This window comes from Giraffa tippelskirchi, chromosome 5, assembly GCF_054371585.1.
Source record: "Giraffa tippelskirchi isolate mGirTip1 chromosome 5, T2T-mGirTip1v1.2.pri, whole genome shotgun sequence".
NCBI classification, from domain to species: Eukaryota; Metazoa; Chordata; class Mammalia; order Artiodactyla; family Giraffidae; genus Giraffa; species Giraffa tippelskirchi.
The window spans coordinates 97,520,607-97,546,205 of NC_137279.1; the positions used below are offsets into that span (position 1 = coordinate 97,520,607).

A 25,599-nucleotide genomic window follows, 5' to 3' on the forward strand; every position below is an offset into this window, starting at 1 on the left:
GGTCCATGGTCCATGAGAAATGACCATGGTCTCATCACAAATGAGAATGGCCCGTCAAAAAAATATATCTGCCAGACATGAAGGAGATTATCATAAAATAGGGACTAAAGATATAGGCAGGCAGGTAGTACTTCTAGGATCTTTCCATCTTAATGTAAACCCCAGACGGGCTGGCTCATACATGGAATTAGACAGTTTGTCTAGCTTGCGAGAACATATTGAATTTGACGATCATTGGTCACTGTCTTCTCCAACTGACCATATCCTACAAAACTTCAGAAGTTGGAATGAACATTGCAAAGCCAGCTTCCAAGGGTAACAAGTTATTGCCCTCTTGAGATACTCTTTGCTGAGTTAGACCCCAATGAGGGGTAAGGAATGAATTATGAGTGGGGAAAGTGTAAAACTTATCTGATCAGTGATCTGATTTTGTCTCTCTGGATTCTGCAAATAAGTTTCAAAATTCAGCTTTGAAATAATTTCTAAATTTCTCTATATGTAAATGTTGAAAATCCATGCCATGCCATTTTGCTTTATCCTCATGATTTAATTCTGTGGAATGAATGCCAGAAGGTGGTAACTGATAAATCCTCACAAAAGCACAAACCACTGTAGGGAAAGCAATTCTAGTAATATCTGGGCTCTATATTCAATATCAAAAAACAAAATTCCAGATATCAGAGATTTTTATCTTAATCCCCACTTACAGATTTCTTAAGGCTTTTAAATGGTAACATCTCATTCTGTGTGCTGCTGGCTGCTGTAAGTCACTTCAGTCGTGGACGACTCTGTGCGACCCCATAAATGGCAGCCCACCAGGCTCCCCCATCCCTGGGATTCTCCAGGCAAGAACACTGGAGTGGGTTGCCATTTCCTTCTCCAAGGCATGAAAGTGAAAAGTGAAAGTGAAGTCGCTCAGTCATGGCCGACTCTCAGCAACCCCATGGACTGCAACCCACCAGGCTCCTCCGTCCATGGGATTCTCTAGGCAAGAGTACTGGAGTGGGATGCCATTGTCTTCTCCCCTCATTCTGTGTAGGATCTGAGTATTAATATGTTCTCACTTTCTCAAGCCTCTAGTAACCCACAGGAATTGTGCTACTGAACACACAGAAGAGAATGTCCTTAAACAGTGCAAAAGTAATCAGACACAATATTGTAAAAGCAATTATCCTCCAATAAAAAGAAAAAAGACAACGCCACCCAAGTTCTGCCTCCAAATATCAAACAGACATTCATCTGGTTCATGCTATTGATCTGGCTAAATCCTCTATGTACATTAGGACCAACAAATTGTTTGCAATGCCACCTTGCCATTTAATCTTGCTTTTAGCTGAAAATTTGTCTTCCAAAGGACACCTTAACAGGTATTCACAAGCTGCTTATAATAGCAAAAGGAGATTCAGCATTCTTATCTGACTTTAGAGCAAAATGCATGAGATCCTTAACTAAGGGATTCTTTCCCAATGCTGAAGTATTTAGGTTTCTTCTTGGAAAGAAAAAAATCAAAAGACAACAAGATGCTCCTGAAGAACTTAGGCTATGTGTGTGTGTTTTCCCTAATGTAGATCATAAATGGCATCTATTTTCTTTATTTGGACCTCGGGTGTATAGAACTGGGTTAACAATGATCCTTGGTTCATAACACAGTCTCATTTGATGAACTCTGTTTGGATATTTAATTTAGATATTTTTATCTTTTAAAATTTATTTTAATTAATTGTTTTGTTTTTGTTTTTTTGCCACTCCACACAGCATGTGGGATCTTAGTTCACCAACCAGGGATTGAACTCACACCCCCTGCAGTGGAAGCGCAGAGTGTCTTAATCATTGGACCACCAGGGAAATCCCAATTTAGTTATGTTTGACGTTGTAAAAAATAAACTAAAAGCTAACACCTTGACAAAAACATCTCTAACCACAATCTCTAACCACATAGTCTCTGCCTCCTTCACCCCATCTCCTTGTTTCTCTCTCAAAATTATTAGGCTCAACCATGTTTCATTATTCCCTTGTTTTTCTTTTCATAGTTTATTCCTATGTTTACATGTAATCTTTACATTTTTATTTTTTATGTTAATTTTTTTGGCTGCCCTGGGTCTTTGTTGTTGTGTGCAGCCTCTCTCTAGCTGTGGGAAGGTGGGGCTACTCTCTAGTTGTGGTGCATGGGTTTCTCACTGCAGCAGCTTCTCTTGTTGCACAGCACAGGCTCTAGAGCACATGGGCTTCAGTAGTTGTGACATGTGGGCTCAGCAATTGTGATGCATGGGTTTAGCTGCCTCAGGACACACGGAATCTTCCCGGACCAGGGATCAAACCTGTGTCCTCTGCATTGGCAGGCAGATTCTTAGCCTCTGGACTATCAAGGAAGTCCTTATTTTAATTTTTGAAGGATATTTCAGTTTTATAAAAAGTCTATTATGCAGAATGAGACTTTCTGGCACTTATTTTTTCACATAGTCTCATCCACAATGCTATGTATCTTTGTGGTTTATTCTATTGTACATAATACTTTGTTGTTTTGCATTAAAAAAAAAATCTGTTCTGCTGACATACATTTAGGTTGTTTATGGGGTTTAATATTTCTTGGTTTTAGCTATTATGAACAATGCTACTGTGAACATTTGCACATATGCCACCTGTAGTACATACATTAATATAAGAGATTCTCCTGGATATACTCCACGTGAAGAACTTCAGAATTATAAGGTATGTGAATATTCAACCTAAGGAGACAATGCCAACTTATAAGCTAAAGCAGTTACATAAATTTATACTCCTTACACTCCTTTTCAGTAATAATATAAAAAGATCCTCTTAATTTTTGCAAATGGAATGGGTATGAAAAGATTTCTTGCTCTGGTCCTAATTTACAGGTCCATGATTATTAATGATGTTGATCACTGTCTCTCCATATATATTTATTGGCCAGCTGCCCAGGGATCAAGGCTCACCCACCAGTGGGCCAACATCCACTGTGGAAAACCCCAGACCCCTCAGCCAGCTGAGTCAGGAACTGGCCCCACTTACCAGCAGTCTGACATCTGACCCAGAACCCTCCCAGGACATGGCCCCACCCACCAGTGGCTGACAGCTTCTGCACTAGGCAAGGCTTGGCAACCAACCCAATCAGGGCCCAGCCATGCCTACCAATGTGCCTCACAGGAGTCAGCCTGCCACAACAGAAGGGCTCATGCAGCCCATATAGATGGCACCCCTAAAGCATAAAGGTCTGGAGACCAGAAGCAAGTATGCTGCTGGCCCATAGGCATCTCCTACTTAAGGCCACTTCTCCATGATCAGGAAACATACCAACCTACCAAATACATAGAAATAAAAACACAGAATTAGGCAAAATGAGGCTACAGAGAAATATGTCCCAAACAAAGGAACAAGACAAAACCCCAGAAAAAGAACTAAGTGAAATGGAGATAAGCAATTTATGAAACAAAGATTTCAAGGTAATGATCATAAAAATGTTCAAAGAACTTTGGAGAAGACTAGATGAACACAGTGAGAAGTTAGAATTTTTCTAACAAACAGTTAGAAAATATAAAGTAGACTAAAACAGATGAAAAATACAGTAACTAAAATAAAAAATACACTAGAAGGATTCAATAACACATTAGATGATACAGAGGAATGAATCAGAAAACTGGAAGACAGAGTAAAGAAACTAACTCAAACTGAACAGAAAAAAGGAAAAATAATTTTTAAAAATGAGACTTTTAGGACAACATCAAGCATATAACATTCATTTAACAGGGGTCCCAGAAGGAGAAAAGAAATAAAAGATGCAGAGAGCATATCTGAAGATGTAGTAACTAAAAACTTTCCTAACTTAGGAAAGAAAGCAGACATCCAGATCTGGGAAGCTCAGTGAGTCCCAAACAGACCAACCCAAAGAGGACCACACCAAGACACACTGTCATTAAAACAGCAAAAATTAAAGATAAAGAGAGAATATTAAAAGCAACAAAGGAAAAGCAACTAGTTATGCACAAGGGAACTCCCATAAGGCTATCAGTTGATTTTTTCAGCAGAAACCGCAGACCAGTAGGGAGTAGCACAATATACTATAGTGATGAAAGGAAAAAACCCACAACCAAGAATACTCTACCTGGAAAGGATATTATTCAGATTTGAAGGAGAAAATCAAAAAAGGTTTACAGACAAGCAAAAGCTAAAAGAGTTTAGCCCTATGAAACCAACTTTACAAGAAATGTTAAAGGGACTTCTCTATGCAAAAAAAGCCACAACTAGAAATAAGAAATTAGGAAAGGAAAAATCTCACTGTTAAAGACAAACATACAGTAAAGGTAGTTGATCAGTCAATTATAAAGCTAGTGAAAAGTGAACGTGAAGTTGCTCAGTCGTGTCCGACTCTTTGCAACCCGGTGGACTGTAGCCTACCAGGCTCCTCCATCCATGGGATTCTCCAGGCAAGAATACTGGAGTGGGTTGCCATTTCCTTCTCCACGGGATCTTCCCAACCCAGGGATCGAACCCAGGTCTCCTGCATTGCAGGCAGATGCTTTAACCTCTGAGCCACCAGGGAAGCACACATAAAGCTAGTAGGGAGGTTAAAAGACAAAAGTATCAAAATCATCAATATCACAATAAGCAGTTAAGGGATATACACATCAAAAAAGGATGTAAAATATGATGTTAACAACAATAAACATGGTGAGGAGTAAAAAAAACACAGGATTGTTAAAATGCATTTGAAATTAAGGGATCAGAAACTTGAAATAATCATATAGACAGACAGACTGCTATATATAAACTTCATGGTAATCACAAACCAAACGTCTACACAAGATATACACACAAAGAAGAGAAAGGAATCCAAACATAACACTAAAGACATGGTAAAAAGCAAAAGACAAAGAAAAGAACAAAAAAGGGTCATAAAAACAACCCCAAAACAATTAATAAAATGGCAATAAGTACAAGTCTATCCAATTACTTTAAATATAAATCGACTACCTACTCTAATCAAAAGACACAGAGCTGCTGAATGGATATACAAACAAGAACCACATATATGCTGCCTAAGAGAAACTCACTTCAGATCTAAAAACACACAAGCAGAAAAGGAGGGAATGGAAAAAGGTATGCCATATGAATGAAATGTAAAGAAAGCCAGGGTAACAATACTTATATCAAACCAAATTACCTTAGAACAAGGTCTGTAATAAGAGATAAAGAAGAAAATTACATAACAATCAATGAAGCAATCCAGCAAGATATAACAATTTGTAAATATATATGCACCCAACATGCTGTTGCCACTGTGTTAGTTGCTCAGTCATGTCTGACTTTTTGACACCTCACGGACTATAGCCCACCAGGCTCCTCTGTCCATGGAATTCTCCAAGCAAGAATACTGGAGTGGGTTGCCATTCCCTTCTCCAGGGGATCTTCACAACCCAGGGATCAAACCCAGGTCTTCTGCATTCCAGGCAGATTCTTTACCATCTGAGCCACCAGGGATGCCCATGCACCCAACAAAGGAGCACCTAAATACACAAAGCAAATATTAATAAATATAAAGGGGGACAAACTGACAGTAACACAATGATAGTACAGGACTTTAACACCACACCTACATCAACGGAGAGATCATCCAAACAGAAAATCAATAACGAGGGATAGTCCCAGCATTCCAGTGGTTAAGACTCTGCACTGCCAATGCAGGGGTTATGGGTTCAATCCCTGAGGGGGGGAAACTAAGACCCACATGCCAAGTGCTATGGCCAAAAAAAAAAAAGAAAAAGAAAATCAATAATTAACACTAGCCTTAAATGACACATCAGACCAGAAAGACTTAACTGAACAACAACAGCTATAGATATACATAGTTGTTGTTGCTATTCAGTCACTCAGTTGTGTCCGACTCTTTGCAGCCCCATGGACTGCAGCATGCCAACCTTCCCTGTCCCTCACCATCTCCTAGAGTTTGCTCAAACTCATATCCATTAAGTTGGTGATGCCATCCAACTATCTCGTCCTCTGTCACCCCCTTCTCCTCCTGCCTTCAGTCTTTCCCAGCATCAGGGTCTTTTCCAATGAGTCAGCTCTTCCCATCAGGTGGCCAAAGGATTGGCGCTTCAGCTTCAGCATCAGTCCTTCCAATGAATATTCAGGGTTGATTTCCTTTAGGATTGACTGGTTTGATCTTCTTGCAGTCCAAGGGACTCTCAAGAGTCTTTTCCAGCACCACAGTTTGAAAGCATCAATTCTTCAGCACTCAACTTATTTTATTGTCCAGTTTTCACACCATATATGACTACTGGAAAAACCACAGCTTTGACTATATGGGCCTTGATAGGCAAAGTAATGTCTCTGCTTTTTAATATGCTGTCTAGGTTTATCATTCCTTTTCTTCCAAGGAACAAGTGTCCTTTAATTTCATGACTGCAGTCACCATCCACAGAGATTCTGGAGCTCAAGAAAATAAAGTCTGTCACTGTTTCCATTGTTTCCCTATCTATTTCCCATGAAGTGATGGGACTGGATGCCATGATCTTCATTTTTTGAATGTTGAGTTTTAAGACAACTTTTCACTCTCTTCTTTCACTTTCATCAAGAGGCTCTTTAGTTCTTCTTTGCTTTCTGCCATAAGGGTGGTGTCATCTGCATATCTGAGGTTATTGATATTTCTTCCCACAATCTTGATTCCAACCTGTGCTTCATTCAGCCTGGCATTTCACATGATGTACTCTGCATATAAGCTGAATAAGCAGGGTGACAATATACAGCCCTGTCGTACTCCATTCCCAATTTTGAACCAGTCCGTTGTTCCATGTCCAGTTCTAACTGTTGCCTCTTGACCTGCATACAGGTTTCTCGGAAAGCAGGTCAGGTGGTCTGGTATTCCCATCTCTTGAAGAATTTTCCACAGTTTGTTGTGATCTACACAGTCAAAGGCTTTAGCATAGTTAATGAAGCAGAAGTATTTGTTTTTCTGGAATCCTCTAGCTTTTTCTATGATTCAACAGATGTCGGCAATTTGAGCTCTGATTCTTCTGCCTTTTCTAAATCCAGCTTGTACATCTGAAGTTCTTGGTTCACATACTGTTGAAGCCTAGCTTGAAGGATTCTGAGCAGTACTTTGCTAGCATGTATAACATCCCACCCAAAAGAAGCACATTATTCATTCTTTTCAAGTGCACATAGAACAGTCTCCAGAACAGATCACATACTAGACTACAAAACAAGTCTCATGAAATTTAAGATTGAAATCATATCAAACATCTTTTCTGACCACAATGCTATGAGACTAGAAATGAATTACAATAAAAAAAACCCTGCAAAAACCACAAACATATGGAGGCTAAACAGTATGCTACTCAACAAATAATGGGTGAAGAAATCAAAGAGGAAATTTAAAAATACATGGAGACAAATGAAAACACAATATCCAAAACCTATGCAAACAACAAAAAGCAGTTCTAAGAGATGTTTGTAACAATATAAGTCTACTTCAGGAAACAAGAAAAATCTCAAATAAACAAGCTAAACTTACACCTAAAGTAACTAGGAAAAAACACAAACAAAACCCAAAGTTAGTAGAAGGAAAGAGACCATAAAGATCAGAGCAGAAATAAATGAAATAGAGACTAAATAACAACAGAATAATAGAAAAGACTGATGAAACTAAGAGCTGGTTCTTTGGCATGACATTTTTAATATACTGAAAGAAAAAACCATCATCCTTGAATTTTATGCCTTTCAAACATAAGGGTGAAATAAAGACTTCTTCACATCAACAAAAGCTATGAGAAATCACTGCCAGCAGATCTACACTACAAGAATATTAATGGAATTTCTTCAGGCATAAGGAATATGATACCAGATGGAAACTGAATCTACAATTACACAAAGGAATGAAAGACACAAGAAATGGAAATAGGTGCTTAAATATAAAGAAACTCTTCTCATTTTCAATCTCTTTAATTACTTAAAGCAAAGACAACAACAAAATCTCATAAAATTTATCATACATATAGAAGAAAAATGTATAACAACAGCACAAAGGATAGAAGGTAGAAATGAAATATACCATTAGTAAATTCTTACACTGAGAAGCAATAATGTATTAAAGATACTATTTATAAAGATGCATACTGTAAACCTAGAACAACCACTAACAAAATGAAACAAATTATATAGAGATAACATGGTATCATTAAAAATATTCTACTAATTGAAAAGAGCAAGAAAGGAGGAATAAAGAACAGATGAGATACAGATAACAAAGAATAAGATGGTAGATTTAATTTTAACTATATCAATAATTATACTAAGCAAGCAGACTACACACTCTAAATAAAAGACCAAGATTGCCAAACTGCATAAAAAAGAAAGACACAATTATATGCTATCTACAATAAACCCATTTCAAATATAATTATAAAGATAGGTTTAAAAGGATGGAAAAGATATCCAATGAAAACAATAATCAAAAGAAGGCTGAAGTGACTATTAGTGGCTATATGTTAACATTAGAGAAAGACTTCAGAACAAAGAACATTACAAGTGAGAATGTTTAAGGGATCAATTCATCAAAATGACATAATAGCTTCATTACATATAAAAAATGGGTAGAACTGAAGATTATGCTTCAGGTAAACTCACCATAGACCAACCCTCCCAGTGAACAACCACAAACTCTGGAAAAAAAACACAAAAACCAATTACCTGAGGATTCTGAATAGCACCCTAAAATTGTAGACAGGAGTCAAAACATTAAGCAATTGACAAAAGAGTTGGGGAGTTTCCTACTTTTAGGGAGTTTTGCTTTGATAGTGAACATCAGTCACAAAGTAGCATAACTTAAGCAACTAAAACTCCAATAGACATCTTTCTGGCTGGTGGAAAGAGAGATACGTTCTGGGCAATCACAGATGCCACCAAAATGAGTGGAGAATCCCAAAGGAGAGAGAATCAGAGAAAGAGATGCCTTAACTCTGTGAACAAACATCACATATACCTCAGGCTGATTCCTCCCTAAATGATATACACACAGGACCGACTCAAAAGCAGCACAGCTAAAGCTTAAAGAATTATAATGAGACTTGTACAACTCACAGAAGCTGACATAGCTTACTCAGTTACCTGCCACGTAAAATAAACACATCAACATTCCTCAGAAGAACATCACAGAATCCAGAGCCTACACAGTTGTAACATTCATAATACCCAGGATACAATCCAAAATTACTCACTATACAAAGAATTCAGAAGATATGAGCCATTCTCAAGGAAAACAAAAACACTAAACAGAGGACAAACTCAAAATGACATAAATATTAAAATATTCAGACATATACTCAATGAACACAAAAATAAAAACACACATGTATGTTCAACTGATTTTCAACAATAATGTCAAGGTGTTTCAATGGGGAAAGAATGGTCTTTTCAACACAACTGCTGAAACAAGATGTCCACGTTGGGGGAAAATAACCTTGACCCCTAGATCATACATATAAAACAGTCAACTCAAAATGGATCACAGACCTAAACATAAGAATAAAACTGGGATTTCTCTGGCAGTCCAGGGGTTAAAACTCCACACTTCTACTACAGGGGGTGTGGGTTTGATCCCTGGTCAGGGAACTAAGATCCTGCATGTCAAGCATGGCGCAGCCAAAAAAAACAACAAACAAGAAAACTAGGATCCAGCCACTCTGGAAACAGTTTGGCATGTCCTCAAAAAGTTAATCATAAAAGTTATCATATAACCCAGTGACTCTACTCCTGAGTATTTCTTTCCAAGAGAAATGAAAACAGGTATCCACACAAAAACTTGTATACACATGCTCAATCCAGCATTATACATAAGAAGCAAAAAGTAGAAAAAACCCAAATGTCCATCAACTGAAGAACAGATAAGTTAAATGTGGTATATTTATAAAATGGAATGTCACTTGGTTGATACATGCTACAACATGGATAAACCTTGAAAACACATATGGCTTCATTTATATGAAACATCCAGAGTGGGCAAATCTACAGAGATGGAAAGTAGATGCCTAGGACTAGAGGGGATAGGAGGTTTGAAGAATGATGGCTAAAGGGTACAAAGTTTCTTTTTGAGATGATGAAAATGTTCTAAAATTGTGGTGATAGTTGCACAATGCTGAGCATACTAAGAACCAGTGAACTGTATACTTTAAATGGGTGAATTTATGATATGTGACTCAAACCTCAAAATAAAGTTATTACAAAAACACAAAGGTAAAACTATAAAACTTTCACAAGAAAACATAAAAGATTTGCATCCTTGGGGCAGGCAGGCAGATTTCTTAGAACACAAAAAAGTATTATCCATAACAGAAAGAAATTGACAAACTAGACTTCATCAGAATTTATAGCTTTTTTTTTTTTTTCAAAGGCAGCTAAAAATAAAATAAAAAGGCAAGCCACAGACTGGGAGAAATATTTTACAAGGCATCTACCTGATAGAAGACATATACAGAATACATACAGAACTCTTACACAAAATAACAAGACAAACAGTCCAATTTTTTAAATGGGCAAGAGTAGAACAACTACGCCAACAATGAAGATATAAGAAAAGCCAGTAAGCAGATGAAAATACACTCATCACGAGTCATTAGGCAAATGCAAATTAAAATCAGAGTGAGCTACCATTATACTCAGAATAACCAGAATTTAAAAACTTAAAATACCAACTGTTCAAGAGGTTATGGAGCAACTGGAACACTCCACTACAGATGAGAATACAAAAATAGTACAGCCTCTTTGGAAAACAGTTTATAAGGTTACTTACACTTAGCATTTGATCCTGCAATTCCATTTCTAACTATGTATATACTCAAGGGAAATGAAAACATAAATCTACATAAAAACCTGTACATTAATATTATTTCATAGCAACTTCAGTAATAATAGCCCAAACTGGAAACAACACAAATGGGCAACAACAAGAGGATGGATAAATAAATTGTAATAAATCCACCCAATGGAATACTATCAGTAATTAAATGCAATAATCTATTGGTCTATGCAACTACACCATCAATCTTAGAAGAACTACACTAAGTGAACAAACCCAGACATGAAAGACTATATACTATATGGTTTCATTTATTTTACATTCAAGAAAAGACAAAATACAGTGACAGAAAGGTGATCAGTGGTTGATAAAAGCAGTGGGAGGGAGAGAAGATGACTGCAAAGGGTGTGAGGCACCTTTCTGGGACAACGAAAATGTTCTATATTGACTGTGGTGATTATAAAACTATGTACATTAATTAAAACTCATGAAACTGGACATTTAACAGTGATGAATGTTAATGCAAGTATATTATGCTTAATGAAGTTGATTTTTAAAAAAGGACAATTAGTAGTTTCATTCCTTTTCTAAGTCTACAGAGGTTCTCAAAGTCTTAGGCAATTCCCCAAAGGTGCCAACATCCAATGGATCCATTTTTAGAACCGGACCTTGATTTCTACTTCTCAGGCGTCTTATGATTAAAAGTACCTCTACAAAGGACCGTAGAGACTACTACAAGCAACTATGTGCCCATAAAATAGACAACCTAGAAGAAATGGACAAATTCTTAGACTAGTACAATCTCCCAAGACTGAACAGGGAAGAAATAGAAAATATGAACAGACCAATTACCAGTACTGAAATTAAATTAGGAATTTAAAAACTCCCAACAAACAAAAGTCCAAGACCAGATGGCTTAGAAGGTGAATTCTACGAAACATTTAGAGATGAGTTAACAGCTATCCTTCTGAAATTATTCTAAAAATTTGCAGGGGAAGGAACACATCTGAACTCACTCTATGAGGCCATCATCACCCTGATACCAAAACCAAAAAAAGATATCATACACACACACAAAATTACAGGCAGATATAAAAATCTTCAACAAAATACTAGCAAACCAACTCCAACGATACATTCAGTTCAGTTCAGTTCAGTCGCTCAGTCGTGTCTGACTCTTTGCAACCCCATGAATTACAGCATGCCAGGCCTCTCTGTCCATCACCAACTCCCAGAGTCTACCCAAACCCATGTCCATTGAGTCGGTTATGCCATCCAACCATCTCATCCTCTGTCGTCCCCTTCTCCTCCCGTCCCCAATCCTACCCAGCATTAGGGTCTTTTCCAATGAGTCAACCCTTCGCATGAGGTGGCCAAAGTATTGGAGTTTCAGGGATCATAAACAATGACCAAGTGGGATTCATTCCAGGGATGCAAGGATTTTTCAATATTCACAAATCAATCAATGTGATTCACCACATTAACAAATTGAAGAATAAAAACCACAGAAAAAGCTTCTGATAAAATTCAACACCCATTTATGATAAAAACTCTTCAGAAAGTAGGCCCAGACAGAACATACTTCTACATATTAAAAGCCATATATCACAAATCCACAGCTAACATCATACTCAACAGTGAAAAGCTGAAGGAAAGCATTTCCTCTAAGATCAGGAATAAAACAAGGATACCCACTCTTGTCACTTTTATTCAACAGTTTTAGAAGCCCTAGCCAAAAGCAATCACAGACAAAAAGAAATAAAAGGAATCCAAACTGGAGAAGAAGTATTCAGTTCGCTCGCTCAGTTGTGTCCGACTCTTTGCGATCCCATGGACTGCAGCACACTAGACTTCCCTGTCCATCACCAACTCCTGGGGCTTACTCAAACTCATGTCCATCAAGTCAGTGATGCCATCGAATCATCTCATCCTCTGTCGCCCCCTTCTCCTCCTGCCTTCAATCTTTCCCAGCATCAGGGTCTTTTCCAGTGAGTCAGTTCTTCCCATCAGGTGGCCAAAGGATTGGAGTTTCAGCTTCAGCATCAGTTCTTCCAATGAATATACAGGACTAATTTCCTTTACGATTGACTAGATTTATCTCCTTGCAGTCCAAGGGAATCTCAAGAGTCTACTCCAACACCACAGTTCAAAAGCATCAATTCTTCGGCACTCAGCTTTCTTTATAGTCCAACTCTTACATCCACACATGACTGCTGGAAAAACCATAGCTTTGACTAGACAGACCTTTGTTAGTAAAGTAATGTCTCTGCTTTTTAACATGCTGTCTAGGTTGGTCATAGCTTTTCTTCCAAGGAGCAAGCGTCTTTTAATTTCATGGCTGCAGTCACCACCTGCAGTGATTTTGGAGCCTCCAAAAATAAAGTCCGTCACTGTTTCCATTGTTTCTCCATCTATTTGCCACAAAGTGATGGGACTGGATGTCATGATCTTAGTTTTCTGAATGTTGAGTTTTAAGACAACTTTTTCACTCTCTTCTTTTACTTTCATCAAGAGGCTCTTTAGTTCTTCTTTGCTTTCTGCCATAAGGGTGGTGTTATCTGCATATCTGAGGTTATTGATATTTCTCCCGGCAATCTTGATTCCAGCTTGTGCTTCATCCAGCCCAGCATTTCGCTTGATGTACTCTGCATATAAGTTAAATAAACAGGGTGACAATATACAGCTTTGACAAACCCCCTTCCCAATTTGGAATCAGTCTGTTTTTCCATGTCCAATTCTAACTGTTGCTTCTTGACCTGCATACAGATTTCTCAGGAGGCAGGTAAGGAGGTCTGGTATTCCCATCTCTTGAAGAATTTTCCACAGTTTGTTGTGATCCACACAGTCAAAGGCTTAGGTGTAGTCAATAAAGCAGAAGTAGATGTTCTTCTGGAACTCTCCTGCTTGTTCGATGATCCAACAGATGCTGGCAATTTTATCTCTGGTTCCTCTGCCTTTTCTAAATCCAGCTTGAACACCTGGAAGTTCACGGTTCACATATTGTTGAAGCCTGGCTTGGAGAATTGTGAGCATTACTTTGCTAGCATGTTAGGAAGTATTAGGTTGGTACAAACATAACTGAGGTTTCGAACTGTGAATTTTAAAGCATTATAACTAGGCTCAAACACATCTTTATTAATCAAAATAGAAACCATTACAATCAACACATTTTTGCCAATGAGAAATAAGTTTGTTTATTCCTGTAATGTAAAAATCCTTGCCTTAGGGTTCAACAAACTCTTGAAAAGCGTTTTCTACCTCCTGCTGGTTGTGGAAGCATTTTCTGCAAAAAGTTGTTGAGATGCTTGAAGTAGCAGCAGTCGGTTGTTGAGAGGTCAGGTGGATACGGTGGATGAGGCAAAACTTCCTAGCCCAATTTGTTCAATTTCTGAAGTGTTGGTTGTGCAATGGGCAGTCAGGCATTGTCATGGAGGAGAACTGGGCCCTTTCTTTTGACCAACACCAGCTGTTGGCATTGCAGTTTTCGGTGCATCTCATTGATCTGTTGAGCAGACTTTACAGATGTAATGGTTTCACTGGAATTCAGAAAGTTGTAGTGGATCAGATGGGCAGCAGACCACCAAACAGTGACCATGACCTTTTTTTGGTGCAAATCTAGCTCTGGGAAGTACTTTCGAGCATCTTCGCAATCCAACTACTGAGCTGGTTGTCACCAACAGTCATATAAAATCCACTTTTCATCTCAAGTCACAATTCAATTGAGAAATGGTTCACTGTTGTTGCATAGAATAAGAAAAGACGATACTTCAAAATGATTTTTTTGATTTTCAGTCAGTTCATGAGGTACCCATTTACTGAATTTCTTCACCTTTTCAATTTGCTTCAAATGCTGGCTAACTATAGAATGGTCAATGTTGAGTTCTTCAGCGACTTCTCATGTAGTTCTAAGAGGATCAGCTTTGATGTCACTTTCAGCTGGTCACTGTCGATTTCCAATGGCCAGCCAGCACACTCCTCATCTTCAAGGCTCTCGTCCCCTGTGAAAACTTGTTGAAGCGACACTGCACTGAAGGTTTATTAGCAGTTTCTGGGCCAAATGTGTTGTTGATGTTACAAGTTGTCTCTGCCGCTTTATGACCCATTTGGAACCCAAATAAGAAAACTGCTCGAATTTGCTTTTTGTCTAACATCATTTCCATACTCTGAAATAAATCTAAAATACACAGCTAATAATAAGTCATCAGAAAAAAAACATACAGCAAGAAATGCACATTAACATGATGGACAACATGACAACATTTCTTTACGAATGTATTCCAATATCAAGCAGTAAAGTTCAACAATACAAACCTGCAATTACTGTTTCATCAACCTAACAGAACTGTCACAGTTTGCAGATGACATGATGCTATACACAGAAAATCCTAAAGATGCTACTAGAAAACTACTAGAGCTCATCAATGAATTAGGTAAAGGTGCTGGATACAAAATTAACACACAGAAATCTGTTGCATTCCTATACACTAACAATGAAATAATAAATGCTGGAGAGGGTGTGGAGAAAAAGAAACCTTCCTACACCATTGGTGGGAACGTAAATTGGTGCAGCCACTATGGAAAGCAGTATGGAGGTTCCTTAAAAAATTAAAAATAGAGTTATTATAGGACTTAGCAATCCCACACCTGGGCATATATCTGGAGAAAACTCCAATTTGAAAAGATACATGCCTACCAATGTTCACAGCATCACTGTTCACAACAGCCAAGACACAGAAGCAACCTAAATATCCACCGACGAATGGATAAAAAAGACATAGAACATTTATAGAATGGAATATTATTGAGCCATAAAAAGAATGAAATAAGGCTATTAGGGCTTCCCAGGCAGCACTAGTGGTAAAAACCCTGCCTGTCAATGCACGAGACGTAAGAGAAGGGGGTTCAATCCCTGGGTCAGGAAGATCCCCTTGAGGAGGGCATGGCAACCCACTCCAGTATCCTTGCCTGGGAAATCCCATGGACAGAGGAGCCTGGCAGGCTATAGTCCATAGCATCACAAAGAGTCAGACAAGACTGAACCAATTTAGCATGCAGCACGCATGGATGGACCTACAGATTATCATACTAAACGAAGTAAGTCAGACAGAAAAAAACAAATATCATATGACACCACTTATATACGGAAATTTTAAAAAATGATACAAATGAATTTATTTACAAAACAGAAACAGACTCATAGACACAGAAAACTTAACGGTTACCAAAGGGAATAGTGGGATGGCAGGGGGTGGGGGTGGGGCAGAGATAAATCAGGAGTTTGGGATTAACATATATACACTACTGTATGTAAAATAAACAAGGGCCTACTATATAGCACAGGGAACCATATTCAGTTATCTTTTAATAACCTATAATGGAAAAGAATCTGACAAAGAATAGATAGAGGGTTAGTCAAAAAGTTCATTTGAGTTTTTCCATAAAATGTCGCAGAAAAACCAGAATGAACTTTTGGCCAACCCGATATATATGTATATGTATAACTGAATCACACCTAAAATTAACACAACATTGTAAATTAACTATACTTCAATTTAAAAAATGGTTAAAGACAAAAGGTATAGCACCTCTGTAAAACAAAACTCTAAATTTTGTGTGTATGGCTCTGAGAATACATACACCAGACTGACATAAAACCTACATAAAATTCTAGTAGCTCATTCCTATACAGGGGACAAATCTGTTTCAGAGACTGCAACTTTAAAGAGCAGATCAGTTTTAAATACATGTAGTCTGTTTGCCAATACCTAACAGAATATACTGCATTTTTCACATAGATTAGTGAATTTCTCATTGTACCATTACTCCCAGACTAATCAAAGGTAAATAAAGAATACTGCAACCAAGAGAAAAATTAAGTAGATTGGGTGATCACTGACTACAATTAGGTTTTGAAGAACAAACAAAGGCATTTAAGAAAGGGGCTGGCACATATCATCCAAATTCAAGATGGGCTTTCCTGCATATCTACAACAGCAAGAAATTGGAAATGTATAAAGTAGCCCATGTGAATTGCATTCAGAATATAATAAGGACCTTGGCAAAAACCCGAATTAACCATTCACACAGATATCTCCAAAGAAAATGAAAAAGAACAAGACGTGAAAGGGGTATAGGGCACTTGTAAGTTCTAACATAGACAAACTGTATTACCCAAATGCTTTAGAAGATTGCACATTTTAAAATTAATCTTGCTCTATAGCTCTACAGAGTCAACAGTGAGACACTACTAGCACGGAGATATGATAACCAATAAAAGAACAAACAAAACAAACGTACACATGATTACAATAGGCCCGAATGGAAACTTAAAACTGTCTAGAAATACTTAAGCAGAAATAGGACTTTTCTTCATTACTGCAGTTCACCCCTGCAATAAATCAGGGTCAGTGTCTTTTATTTATGTGTAAACCCACATTCCTGGTAGGCAAGCTGACCTAGGTTGCAGTCATTTATCCCAGTGCTCTAATATATATCATAAATTATAAGATTGGGAGAAACAAAAGCTAAGTGTTTGAGGATCGAGTTGGGCTGACACTCACCACAAATTTCTCACCATTCTGCTCCACATGTTTGTATGTGGGGACCGATATGGGCACTGCTTGCTTTTCTGTGTAATCATAAAATGATTGTCCCAACGAGTCGTCACTGGGATCTAGATTATCTGCCTCATGAGGAGGTACCGATAACACTGTCAAGATCAATTCCTTCTCGCCTGCTCGGATCAGGTCCACCACCTGCTTGTGTGTCGCCCCCTCAACATTCACGCCGTTCCTAAGGGGAAAAAGGGAAAAAGACAATCCCATAAACCAGAAGGGTCCAAACACCTTATAGCTCCACCCTCCTGCCCCCACTCCAGTGTCATGAAGTGTGAACCATAAAAGAAAAAGGATCAGTTTGGTTCCAGAAAAGCTGTTTATGTTTTTACAAATCATAATGTGAAAAAGTGTGTGTGTACTTAAGGCAGGGGGAAAAAATGGTAGCAGGTGAGAAGACCTACTCTTCCACTATACTAGAACTCCACACATAGCCTTAGGAAAACACACGGCAAAGAAGGTGAAGCTGAAGAGGAAACAAAGTTTTTAAAGCTGAAGAATCCAATTTCCTCATCCTAACTAAGCATATATACAATACAATAAAGTGACTTTTAATAATCCTGCCATTTGAACTGTTCTGTGTCCTTTTTAAACCTCCTGGAACTGGGAATTTCATTAAAAGAAAAATTTTACAAAATGTGCTTCCTTAACTTGTAAATACTCAAAAAGTGTGACTAACTTAAGATAGTTATCTGGCATTTGTATCTGATTTCTCCCCTTATATTCAAGTCAGTCAACTTCATTTTCCCTTATATCAAGTTTCATTACCTTGAGAATTAAATGATCATATCGTCATACACTAGTTTCTTCTAATACTCAGTTTTAAGAAAAGCAAGGAGATAACATCTCTAAAATTTTATTATCTAACCCAACATCCTTTGTTCTCTCCCAATCACTTCAATTAATCTCTTTTAGGAGTCTATCTACTTTTTTCTGTTCTGTGCTGTCTCACTTAAAGCCCTGTGTAATCAGTTCAAACTAAAAAATGTACAGTTAAGGTTACATAGTAAATCAACCTACGCATTCTCCTTTCCGTTCCACTGTGTATATAAAGGCTGAAACTTGGAAAAGTACAAGGTTTGGAAGAACAATAATTTTGTCAAGAAAGATGCTGAGTCTCACAAAACTCACTCAGCAAACTGAGCTACCTTCCCAGAATGCTGACCCAGCCTACTATCTCAGCAAAAACCACTAGGCAGCTAGCTGACCTGGAGGTTCCCTCCATGGCTATCCCAAGAGGGTGAGGAAATACACACCTGGCCTTTAGTCAATTTGACTAAAGCTTATTTACCTTTAAACTTTTTCAGTCCTGTTCCAAACCATTAGGGTTTTTCCTTCTTGAAAATGTTGCTAAGTTTAGTAACAAGCCTTCCACCAACTTTTCAATCACTGGAATTGTCTGTCAGAGTATGGTAGCTGAAATATCCATTTATATAAACAGAACAGGCAGGAGATCATCCAGCCAAGCTTCCTTCCTTATTTCGGGTCTAACAATCTACCCAGTAAATTCAGCACTCTTGACTTTTCACAATCCAAAATCTAACTTACACCTATACACACACACACACACACACATAAATACAGCAATTTTACAACTGGCTAGCTATAGAAGAAAATCAGCCCCCTCCACCGATGGAAATTTCAGCTTTTAAAGTTCAGATCAGGTCAGACCAGTGACCAAAAGAAGTGGTCAGTTCTTTGACCATAAGCAGGATGATAAAACAGAAAATGGGCTTTGGAGTAAGATCTACATGGGCTTAAATCCTAGCCCTGCCAAAATTGATCTTAATCAAGTCATTTAATCTTTCTTACCATTGCTTTCCCCATCTATAAAATGGAGACAATAAGTTGTAACAGATCACTGTGAAGATTAATGTAACATAACATCATATGTAATGTAACATGTAACTTGCTAAGATCAGTGCCTGAACACTCACATTAGAAGGTGTATTAAGGAAAGAAGTACTACGTAGCTATGTGTTATGAAGAGATTTTGGTTAAAGAAGAAATGGACAACTAAAGTTGGGGACTGGTAAAGGATTTCATCTAAATCTTTGATCTAATTAGCAGTTTCGGGAAAATGTTTTGATGGTAGAATAAATAAAACTGAAAAAGCAAAAGTTAAAAAATCAACATAGAAAATTTGATCTATCCCTAGGAATCAGCTTAACTCACAAATATCCTTAAGTTTAAAAAAAAAAAAAGTGAAAAACTAACACTTCAGAGACTGAAGAAAACACCTTATATACTAAAAATGTGATTTTTATATGAATACAATCAACTTTATGAGATGAGCTCTTGTGAAAAAAGTTAAGAAGCAACGCTCCACTCTTATTTTTCAGCTCCCTAATCCCTCCCCTTTAAGGATTCCTAATCTGGGCTACTCTGTTGATAGGCTTGTGGCAGCAGCAGAGGAAATCAGTGAACCCCTGCAGAAATTATATGTAAAATTGTATTTGCCTACATACATGCTTTTTTTTTTTTTTTTCAGGGAAGAGGGCTAACAGCTTTCATCCACTTCAAAAAGGAGTATATAATCTCAGAAAGGTTAAGAACTACTGCTTTCAATACACACCTCCAGTCATTCCGTTTTTAAGTTAGAATACACTGCTCCTACGGGTCCCTCACAGAAATAAACCCTGAAAATCGGCAGAGAAACTTAGGTGAGGCTTACTCTAAGAGCTGCCAGCAAGCAAAGAAATTTGCTTGGGTTTCACTTCTTTAACAGTAAGACCACACTTCAAATTGGCTATCATCCCAAATCTCTCTTAAAAAAAACAAAACAAACAAAAACAGGAAAGAATTACCAGTGTTATATTCTAAACACACTTGGTAATACTTATCTGGTTCAATTATAGAAGGAATACTATACATTTGACAATTTAATACAAGCTGGAATCTTCTTCAGAGAATGAAATGGGTCAGTAAAAACCCCAGGATGTCGGATTTCAAAGAGTCCTCCCTCCTCAAGAATTAAGAGGACTTCATACTCATAAAAATGTTTATGATACCCCTTTTCTATAGGAATGCTACTCTACTAGGCTCATATTAGGTGTGGCCCAGTCTGATCAATTCTGAAGACATAAATGAATGTAAAATATAAATTCTGCAATAAAGGGAACTTGCAGCACTATAGACTTCTGGTTCAAACTGTGGGTTTTAGAGTTAAGAGAGACTTCGGTTTAAATATCAATTGTGCCATTTAACAGATGAGACATTAGGTAAATAATTCAATCTCAATCTTATTTAACTTCAATTTCTTAACCCAAATGGGGCTAATAATACCCTCAGCTAACAGAGTTGCTATAAGACCTCAAATGAGATAAAGCTCTAGAATACAGTGGTCACTCAACAAATGGTGGTTACTCATGTGGTATTAATTATATCAGCTGGGCAAGCAGGTTGGTAGTATTTGGGGCTCCTGATGATGCAAACCCTTTCTACAACCAATTTCCCTTGCTTTTCTTTTGTCTATGTAACACAATCTAGTTGCCATTCATTTGAAAATAAATTATTGAGCTCTCAGCCAGTGATAATAGGAATCACAAGATAATCAACTTCAAAAGTGAACTACCACATCAGAAAACCATTAAATCCTACACCACACAAAAGTAACTAACCACCCAGTAGGTTCTACCCATCAACGCTTCTTCCACAAAGAAAGGCTTAAACACATCATCAAAATTTTTCAACAGATACATGAGTAAACAAATACAGCAAAATGTTAATTACAGAATCCAGATGGTAGGTAAAACAGGTATTCATGTGCAATTCCTTCAATTTTTCTGTATTCCTGAAATTTTTCATAGTACACTGTGGAGGGAAAAAAGAAGGCTTCTTTCCAAGCCTCCAAAAAATCCACAACTAAGGCCAATTTTTTTTCCCCTTAGGCAATTAGATGATGTCCAATTACTTTGTGCCTTCAGCATTTTAAAGATACACTTTGATAATTTTATTAAAATGCCCCTCATTTTTTACATAAGACCAAAATTTGGCCCCATTAAGAGGCCTTTAGCTAGCTAATAACAGTGACTTCAAGCCTTCCCTGGTGGCTCAGATAGTAAAAAATCTGCCTGCAATGCAGGAGACCAGGGTTCAATCCCTGGGTCTGCAAGATCCACCAGAGAAGGGAATGGCAACCCACTGCAGTATTCTTGCCTACAGAATTCCATGGACAGAGGAGCCTGGTGGACTACAGTTCATGGGGTCACAAAGAATGAGACATGAATGAAAAACTAATACTTTCACTTTTCAAAGTTAACCAGCTGGGGAAACTGCAAAACTAATACAAATACTCCCAAAAAGCAAGAAAAAATGCTCTAAATAGTCAGGATTTGTATACAGTTTATGAAGGAACCTATACATAATGAAAGTAGGTATGGATGGAAATATGACAGTCAATCACTACATGTGGCACAGGAAGGGCCCTTCCATGTGGCAAGCACAATACTACTTTGACCTCCTGTGACATGCAGGAAAGCAGTTAAAGTGTAGTTAGTCTGCAGCCTGTAAAAAACAGACAATAAATTCCTATAACTGCAAGCGGTAGGAGACACTTCAATTCTAGAGGTTAAAGCATAATGGCTACATGTTCACAGAACAGTTAAATTAAAAAAAGAAGTTTTGCCAAGGATATGGAAGAATCAGAATTCTCCTACATTGCTGACGGGAGCATAAAGCAAAAACAATCTGGCAGTTTCTTTAATACTTATTTTTATTTATTTTGCTGCTCCAGGTCTTAGGTGTAGTACCTGGGATCTTTATTTGCAGCATGCAAACTTAGTTGTGCCATGTGGAATCTAGTTCCCCCATCAGGGATTGAACCCAGGCCCCCTGCACTGGGAGCTTGAAGTCTTAGCCACTGGACCACTAGAGAAGTCTCTGGCAGTTTCTCAGCATGTTAAACATACATTTACTATATGACCTAGTAATTCCACTCATAGGTATCTACCCAAAAGAAATGAAAACATGTCCATATAAACAGTTATACTCGAATGTTCACTGAAGCTTTATTCATCATAGTCCAAAACTGAAAACAACTAAATGTCTATCAAGAGGTAAACAGAAAAACTGTGGCATATTCATGAAATGGAGTATTATTCAGCAGTGAAAAGGACCAAACTACTGATGTCCACAATATGGATGAAACCCAAAACCACACTGAGCAAAGAAGACAGAAAAGAATCTGTTTGATTTGATTCCATTTATTTGAAGTTCCAAAATAGACAAAACTATCCTACAGTGATTATAGTCAGATGGTGGGGAACACACACACAAGGAAGCTTTCTCAAGTAACAGATGTGTCTGTATCTTGACTGGTGTGGTAAATCTATACTTTTCTCAAATTTAAAATTCTCAAAAATGTGTGCATGTAAACTAAATGTGTATATAAGTTAAACCTCAGTAAAGCTGATTTTAAAATTATACAATATCCTCATTTATAAATGTGAAATAGTAGTCATCAGAGTGAAAGAGCCCCTATTCAACTTTTAGGTTACTTTGAATTTTTTTTTTTTGCTGTTATTGAATAATGTTATGAAGATCCTAGTAGATGAATCCATACACATATCTGCAATACAAAATTGTTTAATGGATAAAACACATCCTTTTTCCTTCACCTCCCATATCTTTGTGGAAAATAAACTAAGCCTTCAATACTTTCATGTCTTACAAGCCTAGTTCACAGAAATAATAAAGACAAAATTACGCCAGAACTAGTTTTATCCCTATTATTTCGCATTGCCTTAACCTCCTATAAACAACAGAACACGCATGCTATTTCGAGCCCAGTGTAGCTAAGAACCTCAGCAATGGATGATTATAAAGTTAAGCCAGAGAGCAACAGCATCTCTCTCAAGTTTATTAAAACCATAATGTGAGAAACAAACTTCAAACTCACTCAACACTTGATTAATACTATTATATTACATTATAAATATAATCGATCTTTTTAGGAGTCCTAGAATCCCCTTGTTAGATTTTTAAGCATTCAAAACTATAAAGCATTTTCTTCTCACAGAGTATTTGAAAAAGAATTTGTTCAGCCAAATATCTAACATTAGAAAAACTTTTAATGACACCGAAGTACATCAAGCAAATGGACTCACAACTTTTAAAAAATATTTAGGAAGACTATATGCAAACATGGAAAAGTCTGTATAGTATGTAATGTGCAAAAAACAAAGCATCTATTTTGGAGGTTTTTGCATTTAAAATATAAAAATATTATCCATTGTGATTATGAGCACATAAGATATTTTTGTGCCAAAAATAGTCACGATATGTAAAATATGAAAATAACTGAGTTAGGGTAATTATGGAACTATGGGTAATTTTTTAAACTTAACAAAGTTTTTCCATCTTTTCAGTTATACAAAGCTTTTTAAACAAACTATCTTCTCTGTAATATATCTTCTTGGAAACTGGGTGAACACCTTACAAGTTAGAGAAAACAGTCCCCTGACACTTTAAAAGAAAGACATTTCCTTTGACTTTTCACTGGTTGTGACTGCCCAGTTGCGTACAGTTATACTAGACACTAGACTATAAAAAGAAACCACTCTACTGAAATGTAAAGACAAGTCCTTTTAAATTTTGCAGTTAAATACACTGGCTGGCTTAAGCTGACTTCTTTTCATCCACCTCTGCCTCTTTGCTACCTTACTTAGGCAAACAATCAAGTCAGATAATATTTTTATTGACTAATTGTCTCAGGAATGATATTGTACTTTGCCCTTACACTCTGGAGATAAGGGACTCAGGCATGCATAAGCAATGAAAATAGCCAAAAGAACTCAAGCTTGAACGTGTCTACACCAATGTATAATTCCAGACTACTAAGTATCAAGAACTTTTTGGAATTCTGTTGCAGAAATAACATTTTAGAACACCTAATTTACTGATAGGAAAAGAGAAATACAACTAGAGAAAGTAAATGATCAAAGGTTTCTAAAATGTTTGCAGTTTTTTTAATAAACAGTAAATCTGGTTAACGATTTTAAAGGTGCAAAACTACTACCTCAATTACTTTTAATGTTAACATACGGAAAATGAGTTGATGACTATATAAATAGGTAAAATACTCTTGGAAAGCAATTTCACTGGTAATATGCATCTAAAGTCATAAAAATGTTCATTCTTCTTTCCACCCCAAGTGGCCTGAGGATTTATTCTAAAGAAATCACCAAAATATGAGTTTCATGAAGACAAGAACTTTATAGCGGCAGGTAGACCATTCTCAAGTATTTGTGGGAAGAAATGAAACAATTCTGAACACAGAAAAAGCAAAGTGCAAGTATGCTCATCATTATTTAGGTTGTTTCCCAATTTCTGTTCTTATAAAAAGTCAACAATAGGGGGAAATGAATGGTCGAGAAAATTATGGTAGAACAGTTTGATTATAAAGCAATCACTTAAAATTTTAAATATGAACAAGATAATCTAGGCATATGTTTGAGTCAATACTAAGAAATGGATTATAAAAATGCAACTTCTAAAAGATAACATGGGAGAAAATCCAAGTGATAGGTATGACAACGAGATTTTAAACAACAAAACGTGATCCATTAAAAAAAAAACTGCTAAGATGAATTTTATTAAAATTAAAAATGTCTACTCTGCAAAAGATACTGTTAAGAGAATGAAAAACAAGCCACAGACTAGGAGAAATATTTGGAAAACATATCTGATAAAAGACTTGTATCCAAAATATAAAAGAACCTTAAAACTTAAAACTCAACGGTAAGAAAACAAGCTAAAAACAGGCAAAAGATCTGAACAGACACCTCTGAAGAGAAGATATACAGATGGCAAATAAGTATATAAAAGTTACTCAACATCATTCATCATGAGAGAACCGCAAATAACATTAAACACCTATTTGAATGGGTTTTTAAAAAAATGGTAATATCAAATGCTGGTTAAGATGTGAAGCAACAGCAACTCATTCAATGGTATAGCCACTTTGGAAGACATTTTGACAGTTTCTTTAAAAGCTAAACATAGTCTCACCAATAATATTCAACAATCACACTCCTAGGTATTTACTCAATAGAGTTTACAACTTAGATTCACACAAAAACTAGCACATACATGTTTATGGCAGTTTTATTCATAACTGCCAAAACCTGAAAGCAACCAAGATGTCTCTTGTAAGTGAATGGATAGACAAAAATG

At 37.0% G+C, this 25,599-nt stretch overlaps 1 protein-coding gene across 4 annotated transcripts in view; it reads right to left on the minus strand.

The window, feature by feature from the left end:
* SNX27 (sorting nexin 27) overlaps nt 1-25,599 on the minus strand; it is an 81,215-nt gene that overhangs the window by 37,450 nt on the left and 18,166 nt on the right. For 2 of the 4 annotated variants that reach the window (XM_081490879.1, XM_081490878.1), the window contains exon 2: nt 17,371-17,602. The exons of the other annotated variants lie outside the window; for them this stretch is intronic. In XM_081490879.1, coding sequence (XP_081347005.1) covers nt 17,371-17,602 — 232 coding nt within the window. The remainder of the gene's footprint in view (nt 1-17,370; nt 17,603-25,599) is intronic. 4 annotated transcript variants of the gene reach the window in all.